Here is a 23,167-nt window from a genome sequence, read left to right on the forward strand (position 1 = left end):
AAACAGCTTGTCAAAGGGCTGCAGCAAGAGCTAAACCGACTATACACGCTCTTCTGCTCTCGGAATCCAGAGTTTGAGGAGAAAGGAGGGAAAGTCTCCATTGTGTCCCACTCACTGGGCTGTGTGATCACCTATGACATAATGACTGGCTGGAACCCTGTCCGGCTTTACGAACAGCTGCTGCAGAAAGAGGAGGAAGAACTTGAAGACCGTTGGATGAGCTATGAGGAGCAACGTTTGCTTGAAGAACTTTATATAACTAAACAACGGTAATGTATCCATTTCCCCATTTCTTGTTAAGGAAGAAAACACGTCCCAAGATGATGTCCTTTGGGCGTTTCCAGAATCCACCATGACTGCTATCTTCTTCTGTGGCAGATGATTTTCTGTTGGTGCTGAATGGCAATGGTAAAGGCCAAAGGCAGGACTAAGCAGGCAAAGGGAGATGGTGTTGCTAATAGAACACATCTTGTGTACTGTACCAGAACAGAGCAGTGCAGCTCACTGCTCAGCTACCCTGGGAGCCACTTCTAGCCGGGAAGAAGGATAGACGATCAGGCCATTAGCCCCTAAGATCCTTGAGGAAAACACACACACACAGCAAAGTAGCTCGCAGGTGGGCAAAGGGCAGTATTACTGAGCAGTGCATTTGCTGAGTTTCTGGACAGGAGTGAAAGGTTTTCTCCTAGGATCAACCTGGAATTTGAGCTCTACCAGCTGGATACAGATGTTGCAATTGCAGCTTAGTGGTTTATGGGGATTATTCTGCTGTGGATCACTTACCCATTCTACTTTCTGCCATCTAGAAATATTAATACTGTTTTAAGCATGAGGTACCACTGTGCGTTGTGGTAAATAAGATCATAGTTTCAGTGGCTTTCAGGGATTGGCAGGGATTCTCAGTGTTAGTAGAGATTCTCGATGTTAGAAGACCTTGCAGATCATGGTGATGACTCCTCAGTGTTAAGGTGACTTCCCTGCTTTAACCTGGCTATTGAGGTGCTATAAGAAATCCATAGATTGGGAATATGAAAATAGTAGCTACAACTTGAATCTTTCCAGTGGAAAGTGAGGATAAATTGTGATCATAGTTCTCCTCTGCATGTAATTAGTGATTGGTACAGGACATCTGTCAGCCACAAGGCTGGATAAAGTGCAACCTTCCTGAGAGAAGATAAGTAAGAGACCAAGTGAAGTTGCCCAGTAGTGAGATGACCCTTTAGGTATGTGACTAGCATGTGACCGCTGAAAATTTACCATTTTCACTCTCCTGCTCCCATTCTATAGGCATTCTCCAAAGTGTTTCAGACTTGATCCAACAGTAATCTAAATAGCATTTGACATGGGCACTTGTGTATAAACAGGGTGGTTCTCTTGTTCATTAACCATCTTAGTGTAAGTCAATCTGAAACTTTAGAACATATGCTACTAACACTCTGTAACTTCTGGATTTCTACTTCTTTAATGTTAGCATTCATACTAGATTTCTGAAAATATTTACACTTGTGCAGTGTGTGACAGCGTGTTTATGTTGTAGAATAATATTCATATAGCATGTGAGTTTGTGTTGGAACCCTTTGACAATATTTGACAAGAGTTGACACTTTCTTTTTTTTAAGACTGAATCACATTCACTTGAAACATACTTTTCTGAAAGTGCTTACTTTTCAGAATGCTGAAGCTCCTGATTTGTTTTTTGCTAATCAAGATGGCAGAAGTTAAGCTTAACATGTTTATTTGTAAAATGCTTTTTGGGATCTCTAGGTCCAGGTGCTCTAGTGTTGGGATTAGATAGTTGTACTGGTTCACTGCAAGTACTTTATATTGTAGCTGCTTTTTTATTCAAGGTAAAAAGAAGAACAAGTAAACAAGTTTTTGTTAATGACATTGAAAGGGGTGTGTTGCTCCACCACAATACAGAGCTCCCAAGTGACTGGAGTACCGATTTTCCTGTTGGTCTGGTAACAAAACAGGTGACTTGGTTGCATGAAGCACCAAAATTACCAAGGAAGCAGAAAAGAGACACATGCTCCTAAGGAGAGAGGATGGGAAGATGCCTGGAGTGGTGAACAAAGAACCTCTTGTTTGACTCCTTCCTCGGTCAGAGAAAACAGGGTTTCACATACACTGTTTCTTAATAAATCGGGCTGCCTCAGGAAATACTGATGCCATGGCTCTCTTTTCCTAACAGACACTACAAAACTGTCTCTGCCTGTTTGGATCAGAGAGGTTAATTCTACATTTTGTGCTGCATCTCAGAAAGATTTCCTTCTTTTCTAGGTTGAGAGAGATAGAAGAGAGGTTACATGAGTTAAAGGCATCCACCGTATCAAAAACACCTGTCTTAAAATTTAAGGTATGCATGTCTGAGAGGTTTTTACTATATGTTCTACTTGCTTTAAAAATATACCTACAGTATGAAGTATTGTAATTACATTTTTTCCTATTTCCCTAGAGATAATCTTGATTAAATAATTCTAATTCATTGATTGGTGTGTGTGTGTCTGTGTGAATATGTTACTATATTCATATGTCATTATTACAAATATATATGTAATAAATATAAAATATAAACATGTATGTAAATTGTTAGTATAGTGTACACAGCCATATGTGATCATAAAAATCATTTTGATAAATTGCAGTAATCATGCAGCTTAAACAATTTCACTTCTACTTTGTCTACTAATCATTTTTCTTGGGAACTGCTTCTAACACGCCACACCTCTGAGCAGCTTCAAATCTGATTGAATTTCCTCCAACAGTGTATTTTCCTTCCAGATTACTCTGGTCTGAGAGTTAGCACAAGTTACTTGTAGTTTCATGAAATAGCTTGATTGCTAATTGGCTGTATAAATTGCTAGAATTTCATACCATTGGGAAGTGGAATTTTCTAGCTCCTTGGTGGGATGTGCAACACTTTCTAGTTGTTCTAGTATATCCTGAAATATTAAACCATAAAAGTATGACAAGTGTAGATAAGAAGAAAATAGATTATTGTTTCTTAACTTGCTATTTTTCTGTCCTTCTGAATTCAGAAGGACTTCTAGAAGCCAAGGTCAATCATGAGCCGTAGAAAAGAGAAAACTAACCATAATTCAATTTGTCATAGCCTTCTGTTTTTCATGGCTACTTAAAAGTATATATTGTGCTATTACCGCTAACATCAAGGAAGCTGGAGTCAGGCTAATACTCTTCCAGCTCTGTGCAAAGATTATTTTCACTCAGTTGTGTTCAAACTGCAAATTTTCAGGAAAAAATATTTTTAGAGTGAGCAGGAAGGGAAGAGGAAAGAGATGAGGAAGAAAAGAGGGCTGTATCAACCCAAATTACTGCTAGGTAATTTTCCATTGCTCTACATCTTTTTTTGAATTCCCCATTCTGAAAGAAAGACACTTCATTTGTGTGAAGTTTTATACTAGAAACTCATTGTTTGAGTACCATGCCTGTGACAGAGTTCAAGAGGAAAAAGGAGGCTTTCCATGAATGTGGCTGCAAGGTGTTTCTCCCAGGGCAAGAGTTCAACGGGATGTTACTGAGAGAGGATTTCTCATCAGCAAGACAGTCCAGCTTTTTGAGGATTGAGAGAGAATTAACTGCTTTGTAGGTACCAAATACCAGCATCTTGGCTCTTCATGGTGGGCCAGGGCTCCAGTTTGATCACAAGCTGCTGTTCACTACAAGCGTCTGATCCGCAAATTTCTTTGGTCTATGATATGCAGGAGACTTGGGTATTTGGTCGCTGATCTTTCTAGGCTGTGCTACACAACCAAATGGACTTGTACAGAAAAGGGCTGGTCACTGTCAGGGTGTTACCTCTTTTTTTGGACTGAACATACTCAGCTTCCTAGGATGAGGGAAAGTCACTAGTGTACATTAAACAAGAAGGAATTTGCTTGATGTTGAGCAAGAACAGAGGTAGCTTTTGGCAAGACAAGTGCAAGAAAAACTACGGCAGCTAACATGACTGGTGATTAATAGCTTAAGAAGTGATCCGTAGAACTGACCCAACCTTTTGGGAGAAAACAAATGAAGATTTGGAGTGTCTTGTGCTCTTAACGTATTAGACAGACCACCAAAATGAGAACTGGAGGGCTAGGTATCTTTATGGCTCACTCCCCTGCTTCTACAGCTGCGAAGTCATTAGGAGCTGTGCAGGTTAAAAACAAAACCAACACCCCATTGTAAATGTAAAGCTTATATAGACAGCCTTCTCCCCACCAGTTATATAAGAGCAATAGGAATTGAAAACTAAAGGGGATGAAGAGCATGAAAACATGGGGAAGGGTAAGATACCAACCTCTCTGTGGTTCCTGAAAATAGCAGTGTGGTAGGTTGATCTTCATTCATGGTAGGAAAGGGCAGGGCAAGGCTTATCTCAGTTGCTCCATGGTACTGAGGTGGAAATTGGTTTAAATTTGGACTTTGTGATATGTTAAAATACTTCTGGGGTTCCTTAGCGCTTTTTCTGTAACCACAGGTGAACTCTTCTGGAAGAAGCTCCAGCTTATAATTGACCTTGTGTTTTCTATGTAGCAGCATCTGACAGGGATGTCAACGCTGATAACAAATGTCAAGATTTATAAGATACTAGTGATTTACCACATGCAGAAGAATTATGAGAACTTGGTGGGATGCTGATGTGCAGCCTTACCTGAAAGGAGGCAATCTTTAAACTGAATACAGCCGTGTGCCATAGTAGTTCAATATAAAACTGCCTAGTTAAGTTCCCCATGTAATACTGATGTAAGTCTCCTCCGTTACCCTTCCTAGGGTTGCAGGACGTTCCTGAGTGTGGGATCAGGTAGAAGCTACCACGTGGGAGGCTGCATTTCCTCGTTCTGGGAGGATATTTGGGATTCTCCAGGCTGAAAGGCAGCACAGATGCATAAACTGTAGTCACTCTCTGGGTCTTCCATTTTAACATTACTGCTAAACATGTGCATTTATTTCCCCATCCTTCCCTATGCACAAAAGAGATGCATTGTCCCACTTGTATTCATTCAGCTATTGTTTTGATTCTTGAAGAACTGCAGAGTTCTAAGTTGAATTGAATATTTGGTTCAGCTTCTGCTTAAAATACAAATGAATTCACTATGTCTTTTGTTTATGAAACATAACCAGGAGAAAAGTGCTATCCTGAAGGTCATGTTCTGAAAAATTGCTTCTCTGCTGCTGTTAAACTTTTACAGAAATATATGTGAGGTTCCCCGCTCGTGCTTCAGGGAGAAACAACAAAATTAATAAATGTATTTCCAAAAGATTTTAGTCCTCTGTTCCCAGTAGGTTTCATCACATGGCAGTCTTCTATTCAGCCACTTTGCAATAATGCTGACAGTCTAATGGCTACAATTTAAAGGATTATTTTTGGAGAACTTAATTTTAATATTTAATATACAGTGCTTTGGTATCAGCCACCCCTTACAGTACCCTGCTATAGGTATACTTTGTCTTTGTAGGCATATTCAGAGCTGGAAGATGATGTTGAAAGGCTAGTGTGTGTACAAAAAGATATAACAAAGGTCACTGCACTCCAGCAAGAAAGTGTCTGTCTGTGGACATTGTTCATCTTGTGTCTATCAATAGATGTAATGGAACAATAGCCATGCATCTTGTAACCATTGACTCTATTTACCTTTTGAGATTTCTGCCTAGTCTGCGCTTTCCTAAAGTGAATTTATGAATATGTCTTTTGAGTATCTGTCTGCAAGTATAAGCTGGCAGACACAGTGCCTACTGCCTCCTTTCTGAAGGAGAAAGACCATAACTCCAAACACTGAATACAGGCATATCAGATGGACAGGGTGAAAGGTTACATATTCAGTGTAAAGGATTACACTGTGATTATCTGTTTCTGTTGTGTCTGAAGATGAGAAAACTTTTTATTCAAATGGCAAAAATGTAAGGGGTCTGTGTAAAGCTTAATTATGAGAAAGAAGAGCTTCTTTGAGCTAGACTGGAGTAACAATACAGATGGCAAAGAGCAGCACTTTGTAGCATGCAGCATTGAATGGCTTTGCTGAAGACCTATTTTTTTTCATTGAAATGAGACTCAAACATTCTTTTGGAGGAAAAAAAAAAAAGTGGGATACCAATGCCAAGTAAGAGGAGGAAGAATGTTTTGTGCCATGCTGGAATCTGATAGATGAACTGGACCATTATTTCCACCCCCTCACTCCATGTGCTGACATACAGCAAAGGCACTTGGGAATCCAAGCATTCTTCATGTGCACTTAGCAAGAATGCAGCATTTGCTTGTGTTGATTAAGTTGTAGTGCACTAATAGTTGGTCAGCTGTAGTGCCCTGCAAACTGGGCTCTGCTATTGGGAAAGTTGTAGCAAAGCTCTGATAACAGTAAAATTAATTTTTCATATAAGAAAATATTCTAAAGGTTAAAAAGTAACTTTGACTTACGAAAATATTTTTGACTACAGAGTTTTACATTTGATGTTTCTAGGAGACGATGTCTGAGGATTGATAATGGGATACGAAGCCATTCACCTCTAGGTCACTGTTGAATCCTGGCCCAGGTTGGTAGTGACCAAAAGTCGTTACCACTGATGCATGTTCAGTGACCTTTGTCAGACGGGTTAGTGGTTGCCGTCCAGGTTTACTCAACTTGCCTCTCGGTGTTAGAGGCAGTCCTTCTAGAGCAAAGTCACGGTAGCTTTGGACAGCATGAGAGTAGTCTGCAGAAACGCTGATTGTGCTGTACCTGTTCACGGGTAGCGATGGCTGATGTTTGTGGTGGCACTTCTGGCAAGCACCATTTTATTCACTTAACACTACACTAGATGTTTTCAAGAGGTTGTACATAACACCAGCCTGTATGTGTGTGTGATTACTATAAATATTCTGTAGGTTGTCTTTAATACTCAGTGTAGCTTGCATTTCTGCTTCCTTGATGGTATGTGCAGCAGAATGAGCTGTGGAGTACTTGGCTAGGGAAAGATTAATGTTTCATTAGAAAACAGACTTACAATCTTGTGAAACTCATGTTTCCTTAGTGTCCTCCAAATTCTTCTCATTCCAACCCTTCCAGTGTGGGTAGACCTCTTTCAGTGCAAATATCCAACTTGTTTTTCAGTTTTCCGACTATGTAGCACCACAATGTGTGGCTCTCTTCTCGCAGCAAAGCAGAGTGGGGAACTTAACCTGTTGTGTTATAGGACATGTATGTTACAGCCGTCTTCCCTGTTCTGACTCACTAATACTATACGTGTCCCTCAGTTGAAACAGAAAATCAAATCCAGCCATGTTAGAAAGCATTATTTTCTTCCTTATTAACATGCATGAAATCTTTCCTTAGGTTGAGAATTTCTTCTGTATGGGATCTCCATTAGCAGTGTTTTTGGCATTGCGTGGCATCCGTCCAGGAAACAGCGGTAGTCAAGATCATATTCTGCCTAAAACGATTTGTAACCGCTTACTAAACATTTTTCATCCAACAGATCCAGTGGTGAGTTCTAATTGCAGTTGCAAGCTTTTACCTTGAGTATTTTTAAACATCAGCTGTTTGATAATATGTGTAGTCATCAAAGCATGTGGATCAACACACATATATTCCAGCACGTGACCATTTGTTAATGATTATTGTAGAATATCTTGAGTTTTATTACTGTAGAATAACAGCTTTTATAAATCAGTGCCTTAAATATCTTACACTTTGTTTCTCTTTTCATGTTAATAAGCATAAGGTTATGCATTTTTTGCAAAAACAGATGAAATGACCCTTCTCAGTAAATAATTATTCTCAGTCAAGTTCCAACTCCTGTTTAACTTACTGACTTCTATAAAACATCTTCTGTCCAAAGATGCTGTTAAACTTCACAACCGGTTTACAAGGTGCTGTGTTTTTTGTTTGTTTGTTTGTTTGTTTGTTTTAAAAAAGACACTATTGTTTTCCCCAGGAGTTCTGAGTAGCAGATCACTGGCATGTGAGATCGTACTTGGGAGGGAAGCGTTGATTATAGCTTTGCTCTGTCCTTGCAGCCTTGGGCCTTGGCAACTTCTTTGATGGGATCTTGATTTGGGAGTTTCATGTTTATTATAGAATAGTAATTTAGAAGATATCTATTTTTAAACTCTATTTCAGTCTGAATATCTTTAGACTTCTATCAAAACATGGTGGTTTTGCTCATCGCAAGCTTTTGTTCAGTTCCAGCTACTTCCAGGGTAGAACACATGGCAAATTTTCCTTGGAAACATAGGGTGAATGATCAGGTTACAATTAGCTTGCTTATTTTGCAAGTCGTAGTTTTACTTTTTTCTAGATAAAGTGCAGAATGCTTTCCTATATTTTAGTAAACAAAGAAAAATAATCAATAGAAAGTGTGTGGTTTTTTTTAATACACACAGATGCCCTACCAGTTCATGGTTTGTACAGTGCTTAACGAAGATTCATCAAAGCAAGTGTTTGTGTAGCCAGTTCCTCCTTGTCTGTTGTGGCATACAGTATGTGTTTAGCTGTGTGTAAGGTTTGTTCTTTCAATACATTTTAACAAACATTTGTTGACAGTAGTTTTGGGGATGCTGACAGCACTATGTAGTAAAAGTGTTGCAGAGGAATGTGCAAATGCACATGTGCAAACAAACAGTAAAGGTAATAACATCTTCTAAGCTGTGATAATAACTGTGAACCAGAACATAATGCCACTGTTCTGTCACTTGTTCTGTCAAGGCTTTATTCTTGTTGCAGATATTTTGGATCTGAGGTTGAAGAGCACTCTGTATTGGGACGGGAATGTGATTTTTCAGTCATTATTGGTACTCAACATTTTCTTTTCTAAATTACTCTTGCAGGCCTATAGACTAGAACCTTTAATTCTGAAGCACTACAGCAACATTTCGCCTGTCCAGATCCACTGGTACAACACTGCAAATCCTCTACCTTATGAGCATATGAAGCCAAGTTTTCTCAACCCAACAAAAGAACCTACCTCAGTTACTGATAGTGAAAGTGTTTCAACTGTACCAAGCCCAACTACTTCACCAGTCTTGGTTCGACGCCATTATGGGGAGTCCATAACAAACATAGGCAAAGCAAGTATTTTAGGTAATTGTTCCTTATGTCCTTTTCTTTTTTATGTAGAAGCTCCTTGGAGACCATCACTGTTCTCTTGTGTGATGTTTAAGGTGCAACAGTAAGTAAGCTATTCCTGGTTCTTTTCAGTGTTTGTACAGTGTAGAAGTATTGCTTGTTTTAGACTAATGAACATTTACTCTGAAGAAGAGATAGTTTACTTACCCTGGAGTCAAGGCTTGAGGAGAGAGGATGTAGATCAGTGAGTTTATGCCATTGCTGCCTTATTGATGTCGTCTTTATTGAAATAACATCCTGGTGATTTAATAGTTTCCACTTTATCTCATGAGACTTTTTTTCAAAGTTACCTTTCCTGGTAAAATAGGAGAAAACTCAGTCTATATGGTAAGTATTACAGTTTCCTTTAACTCATAATTTTACATGAGGGAATCGGGCTGTTTTAATATGAAGTCTGTTCCTTTTGGTGTTCTGACTCAAAATAAGCTTTAGTTAAGGGACCTTAAATTCACTTTCACTGGAGCTCATAGTTGAGCATATACTTGCAGATTTTGTTGAATCAAAGTCTTTAGCCTTCTTCCAAATCTCATGCGACCTGGTGCCAGGAATCTTCTCAATAGAATAATTAAAGTGTGTACAACTAGCTTAGTCCTTAAGTAAAAATATGCAGTATTTCAAGGCAGGATTCTATCACGCTGCACTGCTTTTTCCTGTGTTACTATAGTAACTTTAATGTGTTGTCCATGAGGTGGCAGCAAAGTCAGGAGAAAACATCACAGATCTTCTACACTCCTATTTCTAAGCAATCAAATTAGTCCTTTTCAAGGGTGATATAGCAGTTCTAAATCTCTGTAAGGGTTATGCCAACATAAGGACCTTGATGAAAGGAGAGCCTTAAGTGTTCTGACAGGATTCTTAAATTCAGAAGGTACTAGCAGTATAAAACATTTTTACCTTCTCTTTCATAAATAGTTAAGACTAGTTACCACATATCCTTCAAAGTACTAGATTTCTTGGTGCAAAGTATCCTCATTTATTTTTGTTTCCTTAACTACAGTTTCCAGATTATAACCTTTGCTTGTACACTAGATCGGCCTTACGATTAAAAAGTACACGCTGAAGTTAGATAAGCTGTTCCCACCCTAGAAAAGCATGAATAGTGTTTTCCTTTGTCTGTCACTCAGCTCTAATTGATGGGTGTTACAGTGACTTTAATTTGTGGTTTGATTCAGCTGCCCTTATGCTCGTTTTTTCTCTGTGCTGAATGCAGGAGCCGCGAGTATTGGGAAGGGCCTCGGAGGGATGCTTTTCTCAAGATTTGGTCGATCTAGTACAACCATCTCTCAGACATCTGAGACGGGGAAGGATGGAGCAGAGGGAGACGACAAGAAAGCCACAATGGTGGGAACACCGCCTTTCCCGCACAGCAGCTCAGGCTTTCTCGATCCCACGTGTGAGTGACCAGTCCTGCACCTTAGCAACCCTTTCTGCCTTTTAGCTTCTCTGTGGAAAACAGATCTTTAGTGGGCTGCATATGTATGCTGGAGGAGGGTGGGAATAACATACCAACAAACATACACCCCTATTTAATTTTATTGGGTTGCTCTAGAATGATAAAAATTGAATCTGTTCCTGCTCTTTGAATTTCTTAGGTCTTCCCAAGGACTGACCCTCTGCTCCTTTTTTTTCATTTTTCTCCTAAAAGAGGTGTATCTGTATATATGTGTGTCTGTGTGTATACATATATATACATATATATGTGTATATACTTATATATGTGTGTTAAAATATGCCTGTATTTTGCAGAGTTTTAGCTAATTAGATTTGTATTTCAGTAGCTCCTAAACTCTCACTAGGGAAAGCAACATAATTGCCACAGAGAATCCCACTTACCATTTGTAATAAACTGGATTAACTTAAATTTTCTTGCACATTTGCAATTTTGAAGCAATCTGTATTTAAAGGCATGCGTGACTGGAAACAAAGGTTATTCTTGCCCTAATCTGAACTGCCCAGAGTGCAGTTCTAGCAGTTGTTTTTTGGAAAAACATAGGTACTTCCTTTACAGCAATTCATGCTTGACTCAGTTTCTAAAGTTCTCATTGGCACTGTTGCAAGACGAGGTTTTTGCAATCTAAGCAGTCACAAGTAGCAGCACTACTGTATCTTGTGATAGCGTTCACATGATAAGTTGCAGTCCCTTGATCATTGCTAATTTCAATAGATATCCTGAGTCATTACTGAGGACACGGACTTTATTGTAAACTTAAGAAAAATGCAATGGCATGACAGCGAATACTGCAGAACTCTTGAAGTCCTTTCAGTGGGCGGTTGGTGCTTCAAGGCCTTCTACACAGCTCCCTCATCTCTCTCTCTCTTTAAAACTTCATCTCTGTGCCACAGAACGAGTGTGGAGCTGAGGCCAGCAAGGCTGCAAACAGAATGATGCAATCTATGGCCCAAGTATTTGCTTCTGAGAGGGCGGCTGCATGGCTTGTGGTGGGATTTGGCTCCCAGCCCAAGCTTCTGTAACGGAATCTAACCAGAGAGAGACAGAGTTGTTGGGAGCGTTGTTTTTGCAGAGTGACTGGTTTTGAATGTATGCGTCTTAGTGGGAAATGACTGTGGTTCTCTCCCAGTATGCAGAGGCTCTGACTCTCCCTCTCTTTGCTGCATTTGGAAAGTAGCGAAACGCCGGTATGAAAATATGAAGGGCTGTCACACCCGGAGCGCTGCTATGCCGTGACTGCGGAGGCAGCGCTTGTGCGATGCTCCATTTATGTACTCTTTGAGCCAAGAATTAAAATTCCTTGAAATTGGCTTTGATAAATGGCTGCATTTTTTACTCAATATGGGGTTTTGGCTTTTGCAGCTAAGCAGGCTTTTAGTTTTGTCCTTTCTATTCTATTGCTTTGTAGAGGTTTTCTAACTGCTGAAGTGCCTTAACAATAGGTTAGCCATTGGCCCAGTTAAACAGGCAGTGAAAATTGCTTGAATATGGTATTGATCAAAACAGTCATTGAAATGGAGGGATAACTGTTGAAATATATTTGGAATAATCTGGAAATCAAAGGAGTTAGTGCTATGTAAGGACTGCTGATTTTCAGAAAGGGCTTATAATTTTGTGCATAGCTTCATCTCGTTGCGTAGGCACTGAAGATACACGAGAGCTATCTGTTTCAGAAAGTTCAGAGCATCTATCTTCTGAAAGTCAAAATTCCTTTATGGTACCTCAACATCTGCTGGATACTTTCATATAGTTATCATGAGGAGCATAAATAAATGTATTTATACAGTTACTGTAAGGAAAACAGTTGCTTAAAAAGCACACAGGCTTTTTCTAAGCTTTAGGGTTTTTCTCTGAACTAAGAAGCACTCCCAGGTCATGTTTGTGATAAATATACGTGCATGAAATACACGTATGTACTTTTTTTTAATGTAGATGAGTGTGGTGCTAAATGCAAACACAGAGATGTTATATCCGTTCTATATAGAGCAAGTAGAATCGGAAGCCAAACCTGACAAAAAAAAATATGCAGATGTTTTTCCTTCTGTTAGCATACAATTCTGGTAACACTTTTGTTTCTTCAATTTCTAGTGGAACTGGAGCACAGGATTGATTTCGAGCTCAGGGAAGGTCTTGTGGAGAGCAGATACTGGTCTGCAGTCACGTCACACACTGCCTATTGGTCATCTCTGGATATAGCTCTCTTCCTTCTCACCTTCATGTACAAACATGACCAAGAAGATCCTGACAAATCCAATTTAGATGCTATTTGAATTTTTGACTGGGGAAGGGGAGGGATGGGACAGGAAATTTTAAAACAGATGGCACAAAACTGATGTTTTACTGTTAAACTGCAGTATATAAGGCATGGAGGTTTCAGGTTTAAGTGCATGTTTGGATTTTTTCCTGTTTCTAAAGAGCAAGAATGATTTGTATTTAAAAGCACTTTATCGTTTTAAACATTTTGCAGTGCTTAATTAGGCCTAAATTTATTCCAAATTCTCATTAACTTTGACTGTATAAAAAGCCAATACAGTGTGTAGCATCACGTAAGCACGGTTGTGCAGTGTGCTGGGTGACATACTTGTTACTGACCATAATTGCTGTTTAGTTCACTAAAGTATAAAGATTAGTTAAATCAATAACTAAATTAATTTCTATTAACAAAATATATGTTAGATAAAAACCTAAAACTGCCATGTTCTGATGTTTGTGTATCAGTAAATAACAAACGGTGGTGTCATTTTTCTAGGACTTTATTCAGATCCATATCCTATTTTCCACAATTCCATTGAAAGACCATTCTGACTACTGGCTGGCTTCTGAGGGCCTGTTATACATGACACATTTAGAGGCTGATGCTGAAAAAGCATGAAGCAAATATTTGAAATACTGTAATTATAATTTATTATCTCTAACTGTTTCATTTTATTCCGGTGTATAAAACATTACTTTTTTACTGGTTTCTTTTGACATAACTTAAGAACCAATTTATTTTCTACAGCGTTAAGACTTTTTCTCAGAAATACATATCTTTGTACTACTATTCAAATGAAATATATGGACACTGTGGCACACTTTAAGTATTTTTTCATTAAAAATAAATATTTGTGGTTTCACACAAATGACATTGGTCACATTCTTCTCAAAGGTAAGTAGCTGCTTTGCTAGGCCTTTCCAGGCCACAAGTGTTTCTCAAGCATGTGAAGGTTTTGGCCTCACGCTTGACTTGGTTTGCAGGGGCTTCAACTGTCTTTTGCTTACCATTATTAAATATAGGTGTATGTGTGTGCACGTGCATATATGTCTAAATATATATGTTTATGTATGTGCAAGGAGTGTGTCAAGTAAAGATGGCAGCAGAAAATAAACTTGGTGAGGCCTGAGGATACCAGAACTTAGATCAGATTTGTACTTGAATTTAATTTAGGAGGAGTTAGGAGAGAAATATTGGGATGAAAGGAAATAATCTCCAAATGAAACACCAGAAGATCATTGTTGAGATTTTAAAACAACACATAAAGCTCTGGGGCAGATACATGGCCTCTGAGCTGCCCCTAGCTGAGGCATTTATGATTTGTAGGGCATGTTCAGAAGCTGTAGACTCTAAACTTTAATTAAAAAAAAGAAAAAAATCAAGGTGTGGTGTCAGTCAGTAGCTGTGTTGTCAGTGTCAGCAGATGTGGTAACATCAGCCCAAGCCTGCAGAGAGCCCTGAGCAGCCACCATCAGCGACTCCGAGACGTGGAAACTGCCAAAGTGCTTTCTCAAGCCCTGGGGAGGAGAGGGTGGCCGTGCTCCCGAGTAAGGCTGTGTGGACAGCTGCTCGGCTCCCCAGCCCGTGGGGGAATGGGTAAGGAACTGGCCTTGGGCCTGTGTGTTGGGGTTATGGCTTTAGGAATAACTATAAAGAGGAAAGAAGTAATGCAAACAAAAAAAGGGGGGAATGGGGAGGGAAGATAAAGGCAGAAAAGCATTTCTAAACGCAGTTGAACAACACTGAGCAAAGATCTTCAGGTGCTGTAAAAGACCACATTTCAGCATGGATCTCGGTGGAAAAAATCCTTCTGGCCTTGGTGAATTGTAATTCTCCTGCCTGTTTATCTTGGTTGATGATCAATCATTGAAAGTTAAAATAGACCCGAGTTTGGCACTTCTGCTCCAGAAAACAGGCTTTTGTTTACATTGCTGGTTTTCCAGATATGCTGTTTAATCAACTCTTCCTAATTAGGAGAACTTCAGTGTAGAAGGTGACCCTCCTTTTATATTTACGATGTGCAAAACATTTTCAAAGGTACACGGTGCTTCAATGCTTTGAGAAGGTCAGCTTGTCACTGCCGAGGTATCCCCTTTATACTAGTGGATCCCCACTAGATCTCTTTAAATGTTGTAAAGCAACGGGATTTGATTCCTGCAATTCTTGTGGTCTGTGTAGACTCCGCTGTTGTCCAGAACATGTTTCAGATTTATGGAGTAGTTGCTTCCCTCCCATCAGAGCGTGCTGGCACTTGCTAGCTGCTCTCCATATAAGGGATGAGATTCTACTTTTATGTACCTCTTGGCAAATCCGGGAGAAATAAATCATGGAGCTGGTAGGAGAAGGGAGAATAAGGACCAATACCTGCGCATCGTAGTGCACAGATCATGATTCTAACTTCGTGAAGCTTCGAATAATCTCCAAGCTTAGTTACAAAGAGCAAACGCCACTAAAGAATAAATGGAAATTCATTCTAAAATGTGTGCAAAGATGTTAAGCATGCTATGAGCAGACTCCCATCTTCATAATCCTCAAAACTGATCTCTTAACCCTCTTGCAAAGATGAAATAGTTGTGCTATTTGATAATTGAATTCTGAAAGTGTTAGAAAACAGTTTGCCCCATTTCCATTCTGCAAGGTAATGCTGATTCGAGCAGAGTCACATCCCTGCGTGCTAATGTCTGGTCAGATGGTCCATGGCAGAGCATAGGGCTGAATTCCCTGGCTTTCAGTTACCGACTTGTTTGCTTTCACAAGGCAGAAGGTTAGCTTTACAGGCTGTGTTGACTGGCGGTTTTTCTTGAGAAACCAAGATAAGGGAAATGTTCTGGGCTGTTCTCGGTCGTCTTACTGATAGAGCTGTTTTCTGAAATTTGTCCTTGAGTATTTTGTCCAAATTTGACACTTAAAATTTTTTGCTACTAGGTCATTTTTGCAGATAATCAGCTGTGAAAGTCTTCTACTGAATTCCATCCGTTTGCTCCTAATTATCTTGTCATGGTTGTACTGTGGTCTCTCTTCCCTTGTATATTCTCTCTGCTTTTATTTCCTGTGTTTCCAAGGTTAGAGTCCTTTTGTTTTATTTTACCATGATAGTATAGCTGGCCAACTCAAATTATTTTATCCCCTTTTCTAATTAATGCTAGGCTAAACTAAGCCATGTTTCACATTCTCATGTTTATATTATGTCTGGGTGCCACCTTTTCCTCCTTTGTGATTTTCTGTTGTCCTTGTGCTCGCTTCCCATGCCGCTCGTCAGCTGAGCTGACTGTGCCTGTAGCTAAATCATTGGTAATTGATTTTTTTTTCTAGTTGAGTTCATGAATCACTGTGTCAACTGTTTGCAGTTAGATAGTTAATGTGTATTTATGTGCCCTGTGCTCGGTGAGTTTATTTGAAATTCATTCTGTTTCCCGTTCTTCTGTTAGTATCTTGGAGATTAGATTTCTGCTTCCCCACAACATTTTTCTGTGTGAGTAGGACTGAAATTGGTTGACCCGTGGTGGTTTACAGGGTCATCTTCCAATATTCTCCATACATCTTCAGTGACTGTCAGTGGTTCAGCAGGCTTTTATACACCGAGACGCAGTGATATGCTGCCCCCCATATACTCTGTTTTTGTTTTTTAAGTGTTAGCTTACTGTTTCTGCTCATCTGCAGTTGCACTGACCGCTTTGCGTTGCTTTCCAGAGTCTGTACCTATCTATCGCCTTTGCTGATCTTGTGAAGAGCTTTAAAATCGTCAGCACGTCACCTGTGTGACAATCGCATTTTCTGGTTTACTGGACAGACTTCCCTCCGTCATTTTTGTGTCAGTGTGTTTGGTCTGCGTTTAGTAACCATCTCCCACGAGAGGAGCCCTTCTCTTGATTTAGCTCTTCCTTGTCTCTTCCACAGGCGTTTTCTAGCACAGTTTGTCTCTTATCCACTGCTCCAAGCCTTTTCTGAAGTCTTCGGTTTTCATTTTTGCTTTCATTTGTGTTCCCGGGAATTGACGCTTGGCTCAAGACTGCGTGTTTGAGGATGGCTTGTGCATCCTCATACCTAAAGTGCTGTGGAAATTGCACAGGTGCCAGCTTTTGTTTCCAGAGTTCAGCTTTGAAATCTAATCGGCAGGTATTACTGTTGGTCCAGGAGAACTTCTCCTGAAAGCTCAGCTTCAGCAAAGCCCGGATGGATATGTTTAGGTTTCAGGATGGGTTTGCATGTTTTCCGTCACTGTGTTTACGCGTTGTCTGGTCACTGCCTTCAGTCAGCTTAGCTCTGTGGCTGGCGGAGCATTTTCTCTCCTTGTAAATGAATATTGGCGTGCTAGTGAGCAGTCGATCTGGACTGGCCTCTCCCAAGTCTGGTTCCTTACTCTGAGGATTTCTCATGCATCCCTTTTGCTACAGAACCATTTAAAAATGCACGCCCAACCTCCTGACAGTGTGTCGACACGGTCTCCTCTTCCAGGAAATAAGAGGAGAAGTCTAGTATGTGGAGACAAATGTCTGGCTCTCAAGCTTTCAGATTGTCCTGGAGGCCAGTGCTCTCTGGTCCAGTTAGGAAGCAGATTCCGACAGCAGCCTTTTTCCCTCAAAACGCCCTCTCTCCACATCTCCAGTTGCAGCCAGCTCTTGACCAGCAGACTTAGCCAACCCTTTCCCCTGGAGTGTGAAAATTCAATGAGGCCCCTGCAAGCATGAGATGTCCCTGGAGTCATTTCTTGTGGTTTTGAAATCCTCGGTGGTTTATCCAATGAGAAGGTTTTCATTTGACAGTTTTGTGGACATCGCCACAGATTAACTTCCCTATTTGCTTCTTAAATAAAATACTGCTTCTCGCAGCTACTCTGCCTGTTCCCTGGTGTCTCACTGGTTGCAAACATGGGATGTGGGAGAGGTGAAATGCAAACTGCCCTGCAGCCCTGACTACACGTTCAAGCTTCAGGGCCCCCACCTTTGATTTGTTCTTGCTGGTTTTACAGCTCTTTCAGTGTCTCTTTGAAAGTCAGTATCTCATTGCAGAGTGGTCTTATACTTTAAGAGTAGCTACTCAAAGGGTTTTAACATTTCACTATGCCCCTTGATAAACAAGATCCTTGACTTCCATTTTAAAATGGGACTTTCAAGCACGTTTGTGCCAAAGCATCTAATTTTGGGGGGGGGGGGGCATTTCTACTTTCTGCAGTTTGCAGTAAGTCGTCTTTAGCTTGAGTTTTAAACTCATAATAGCCATTTCAAGTAGAAATTACTTAATCTTATCCCAGAGAGCGTTCCACTGCCTTATCAGGTAGTTCCTCTCTAAGGTGATATCACTGGTAACATGGCAGACCACCTCGAGCTGCCAGTGTGGTCCTGATCATGCTACTTCTGCGGTTGTTCTAGCTGTCCTTGTGCAGTCTTGTAGCTGGATCCCTAACATCCCAGTCCAAAACTCACCCAAAGGAAGGTCAGGGTCTCAGGGCAGTGATGCTCTGCAAGCTGCCTGGGAGCTGGCTTGCAACGCTGAGCCCAGCCTGAGGAGCAAAGAGGGAGTTTGGATCTCCACTGCCCTGCAGTTCAGAGTCGTGTTGTCCCAGGCCCTGCGGTTTGTTGCTCGAAGGCAGGCTGCACAGGAAACGGGTTTCCCAGCAGTTTCCCACATTGCATTTTTTCCCATTGTGAATCAGCATAGAAATACAAAATGGCAAAGATCTCTGCAAGATGAAATGAACTGTCTGAAGCTGGTGAAAATGTTTTCCCTCTCCAGCTTTTCATCTCACTTCTGATCTATTGTACTAAAGGGCCAAGTAAGAAGCATGCATGTTTTCAGTCTAAAAATGCCAGTGTCCTGTTTTGGTAACTTTTCCGGATGTTTATTACTGCAGGATTTGTCAGAAAAAATTTTCACAATTATAATGACTTTTGGAAAAGTGATATTGGCATTTAATCCCTTAAAACATTTTCTGCCTTGCTGCTGTTAAATATACTTTCAGTAAAGAAATGGTTAGACCTATCTGCAAAGAAGGACGGAGGGCAAATACCGTCTAGCTCCCAGCTAGCATGTTTAGGGAATACATTCTGCGGATGCCGCAGTTACGTTTCATCAGTGTCTCAGCAGCTAGTTTCTCAGCTACTGGAATATGAAGGGTTCTTCAGTTAATCTCTTGCTTTGCATAACCTAAGATGCTGTCGGAAAAGTAGTCTTTTTAAACCAGCTCTAGGGTGGCACTGCTCTTTAGCGTTGTGTGCTCTGCAGGAAGGGCTTGCACTGAAGCCACGGTTGAATATTCTTTGTTTTTGGAGAGCAATGCTAGGCTGGGACAGTTCTGCCTCTTGGCATCCACGTCAGGGTTTCTCCTTTATGCTTACCAGACTGCCCTCTGCGTGCAATTCTGAGCATCTTTATTTGTTTAATTTTTAAATAAACTATGAGAAATCAGCAGGGGGAGGAAGCAGAGGGCTGTGTTGTGGTAGCTGCAGAAAAGGGAAGAGGGTAGAAAGGTTTCTTCCAAAGATGCATGCTCTGCTGTCACGAAGCAAACTTGCCATCTCGTTCGTGTCGTAGAGACCACGTCTGCATCTGGGGAGGGAGGAGGAGGAATGAAAACCAGCAGGAGAAATGCTGATTAAATCAAGGCAAAGCTTAGCAGCTTTGTGGAACAGTTTGATGCGTATCAGCCAGCACATGTTAAACATATGTTCTAGTCTGATGCTTTTATCAGGCTATCTGGGTGCAAGGCAGATGGCAGCGAGAAGGAACAGAGCTACAGCCCTTCTCTGCAAGAAGGGCTCAGCCCTGTGACTCCCCTGGGCGCAGACTGCAGCTAGGAGAACACCAGCCTTCCCTTTGCTCCCGGCACTGGGCTGGTAGATGATGAAAGTCAGGAGGGACCACGCTGTCTCCCGACCTCCTGCAGGCAACCGCTTCCCACCCAGCATCGCCGCGCTGCTTTCTAGGATTGTTCGCTTTCTTTCCCCGGTCGCGGGGCTGACCAAGTGTTACATTTTTGACATCTGCAACCACAAAGTCCTGGGAAAAAAATGCAGAGGACTCATCACGTCAGGCTGCTTCTCTCCGCAGCGAATTTTGGTTCTGAATAGCATTAGCAAATGATGGCACGTGAAAACTTCCACAGATACGGTTGGATTCCTCCTGTGCTCTGCAGTGCTTCCTACTGTTTTATTCAGTATTTTAGGGCAACGTCTAGCTACCCAAAGAAAACCAGAATGTGAGGTTTTCATGATAAATAGTTTGCTGGTTTCTAGTTATATTTCATATTGATGATGGCATTCTTAGCCTTCTTGGATTTATGATTTATGGTAAAATATTCTTTGCCTTCTGTGAAATATTACTGGGGAAGAAGGAGTTCTGGATGCAAGATGTTTCTGTGTAAAGCATTAAGGACCTCATGAATTTATCCTATGGCATCTAGAGAAAGTACGTGCGCATGTAAGCATGGATCGATACATTCTGTGCGTTATATATGTACACACAGCGCATTTGTTTCTCCACAAACTCAGCTGTGTTTAAAAGCAGGGCTTCTAAGATGGGCCTGAAAGCTTCTGCAAAATATTTTTACCCTCGCCAAACAAGTTAGTTAATTAATCTGCTAAATCAGTTCTTGCTGGCTGTCCCTCAAGATACCCCTCCTAACTGAGATTTCTTTTTTAAGATTTGGACAAAACGCAATGGTTGAGTCATGAGTTTTCTTTCTGGCTCTGCTGCTGCAATGGGGAATGTTGTTCACAATATTGCCTGTTGCCATATGCTTTTTTCATCAAGTAAAAGGGTGCAACTTTCTTTTTGCTTCCCCCTCCACTGACTCACTCCCCAAATATGTTTCTGGTTAGGATGCCTTGTGGCTTCTTCCGGACATAAGGTTTTGTATTTTGCAGTTCGCTTGGTGAATTGGCCTTAAAACGTCTTAGAGCCCGGGAGGACGGGCGTCCTGGAGAGCAGACAGACCCGGAGAGCAGAAAGTTGCTTTCCTCTTGCTGGTTTGCCGTTTGTTTTGTAAACCTCTTGCCCCAGAAGTGGCTTTCCAAGGGGTGGACAGTCCTGTTCCGACGTCCTCCAGCGCAGCTCAGCGAGGTTTTGTCCCCGGGAAGTCGAGGAAAGGTCTAAGGGAGCCTCTGGATCTCCCTCCTCTACTAGGTGAACTTGGCTTTTTATATGTTTGCAGTGTTGTACTTTTAAGGTCACTGGAAGTTAAGGAACGGACTTAGCTGACTGCAAAATAACTTGGACAGACAGACAGACAGACAGGTCCCTTTCTGGCCTCTTTTAAGGCATTGCATTCAAGCTTGCCTTTGCTGCTGCCCAGGGCGCTTGGTGCGGTGACTTTCCCCGCTGATCCCACGTTTCCTCAGAGCTGGCGAGTTGGGAACACGGGGCCTTACGCGTCACGGCAGAGCCTCAACCCGCTGCTCCCGACATCCTGTCTTGGGCAGCAGCTCGTTTCCAAGGCTTGACAAACAGAAGGAAACTGCTCCCCAAAAAGCCGGCCATAAATCACCCAGATGATGCTTCCTGAATCTGACCTTGCAGAAAACGGGCTTGCACCTGCGAGCGTGGCGCTGGGTTCCTAATCCGCAGCCAGAGGTTGCTGCTGGTTTGCCAGTATCGCGGCAGTATCTGCTGGGCCTCGCTAGTGGGGGGCCTGCTGCCGCCGGGGTACACCCCGTCCCCCCTTCGCAAAGTCCCAGCAGCCGCAGGGATGTGGCGGCGCAAGCCGGGAAGAGCAGTTTGCCCGTTCCTCAGCCGAGGAACTGAGATGCCGAGAGTTAAGCGACTGGCCCAAAGCCAGAGCACTCGGAAACGAGCCCGCGCACGTTCCTCCCGTTAGCCGGGACGCTGGCGGCGCTTCCCGCGTCCTCGCCGCTTGCCTCGACGGTTAGCTCAGCGCTGCGCCCGCGCACCGGGGTTTTCCCGGCAGCCGCTCTGCCGGCGTGGTGCGCGGAGAAAGTTGTTTTAGCTGAGTCGACTCTCTGGCAGGGCGTCTCCGGGCATCGGGCCGACGACAAAAAACTGCGTAAGGGCACTGCGGGGCGGCCCGGCGGATCCCTGGCGGGCAGCGGCGCGGGGGGTCCTCTCTCAGCGAGTGGAAATTGGGAGTCGAATCCTCACTGTCCCGCTTCCAAGCCGGCAATCTGCTCCTCCCTGTGCCCTTTTCCATGTTCTCTGCAGCAAAATCCACCTCTTTTCTGCAAGGGAAGTCGTCCGGGTCCCTGGACCCTGGTGCAGGCTGCTCTGGAGACGCCGGCGGTGAATAGAGCTGCGCAGCCGACGTTCCCAGCTGGACCAGGTCCCACCACGACGTTCCCAGCTGGACCAGGTCCCACCACGGATGGGCCTGGCCCACGCCGCGAGCCTGAGGTGACTCACCGGGACCCCAAGCCATGCGGGGCTATCGGGGGTCACCTGCCAAGGCCGCCTGAGACGCAACCCCTGCTCCCTGCACTTCCTTTCTCACGCGAAAAGCGGTGCTCCGCTGGACGGGGGGCACCACGCTCTTGTGGGGGTCCCTCCTGGGAAGGACATGTCACTTATACTCAACACCCGGTGCTGTAGATATCCTCAAGCCACTAATAACCACTCCTCCTTAGCGCAGGAGTGACGGCTGCAAGGAGGAGGAATCTAATTTCTATGGGATTTGTTAGAATTTCAGCTTCTTGTTCTTTAGTTTTGTTTTTTTTTTCTTTTCCTTCTTGTACTTCCCAGTGCTGCTACCGCTTCATGGCCTGGTAGTGTCATCATCTGGCTGTTCAGGAGATGGAGGGGGAGGCAGAGGTGTTTCCTTGCAAGGAACAAATGTTGGAATAGCCTGTCTTTGCTCAGCTGGAAGTTTTTCCAATGAAAAAAAAAAAAAAAAAAAAAAAAAGCAATGTAAGCAAAGCCTGGATATACCGTGGCCTGGAGGGAGGGACTGGAGATTTGATGCTTGGAAAAGATATGCTGGCAACAGAATCTCCTGGCTTCTGCCTTAAAAAAAAAAAAAGGAATCTCCCAAGGGAACTGAAGAAACCCAACGTATGTGTTATTTAAAACTGAGCAAAACGAAGAGCTGGAGGCTACAAGCCTAGCCTAACCCCAGTGGCTTCACACGGGCCTTGTTAAAACCCCCAGGGAGGAAGAACACATTGGACGGCCGGAATAGATCTCTCCTCCACTTCACGTCCGTCTTTCCATGAAGTTGTGTGTTGGGAAAACGAGTGAGGTCCTGGGAATATTCTTTTTCCTGCTGCACATCTGTACATGCCGTTGAGATGTACTTTCACCCTGGTGCAGCACGGATCCCCCTCCCTCTCCCTGGTCCCTTTCCAAGAGATAGAGCACATCCCTTTCCCAGTGCAGGACCCTTCTTCAGACCATGGGGGGGTCTCTCCCCCATCCGCT

At 42.4% G+C, this 23,167-nt stretch overlaps 1 protein-coding gene across 2 annotated transcripts in view; it reads left to right on the forward strand.

Annotated features, from left to right (window-relative positions):
• The window catches only part of DDHD1 (DDHD domain containing 1), a 65,719-nt gene extending 52,103 nt beyond the window's left edge, over positions 1-13,616 (forward strand). For both annotated transcript variants that reach the window (XM_062576520.1, XM_062576521.1), the window contains 6 exons: positions 7-269; positions 2,281-2,356; positions 7,311-7,460; positions 8,804-9,056; positions 10,312-10,494; positions 12,640-13,616. In XM_062576520.1, coding sequence (XP_062432504.1) covers positions 7-269; positions 2,281-2,356; positions 7,311-7,460; positions 8,804-9,056; positions 10,312-10,494; positions 12,640-12,821 — 1,107 coding nt within the window. In that variant the 3' untranslated portion in view covers positions 12,822-13,616. The remainder of the gene's footprint in view (positions 1-6; positions 270-2,280; positions 2,357-7,310; positions 7,461-8,803; positions 9,057-10,311; positions 10,495-12,639) is intronic.
• Positions 13,617-23,167: the final 9,551 nt, after the last annotated feature.

This window comes from Rhea pennata, chromosome 5 (genome assembly GCF_028389875.1).
Source record: "Rhea pennata isolate bPtePen1 chromosome 5, bPtePen1.pri, whole genome shotgun sequence".
NCBI lineage: Eukaryota > Metazoa > Chordata > Aves > Rheiformes > Rheidae > Rhea > Rhea pennata.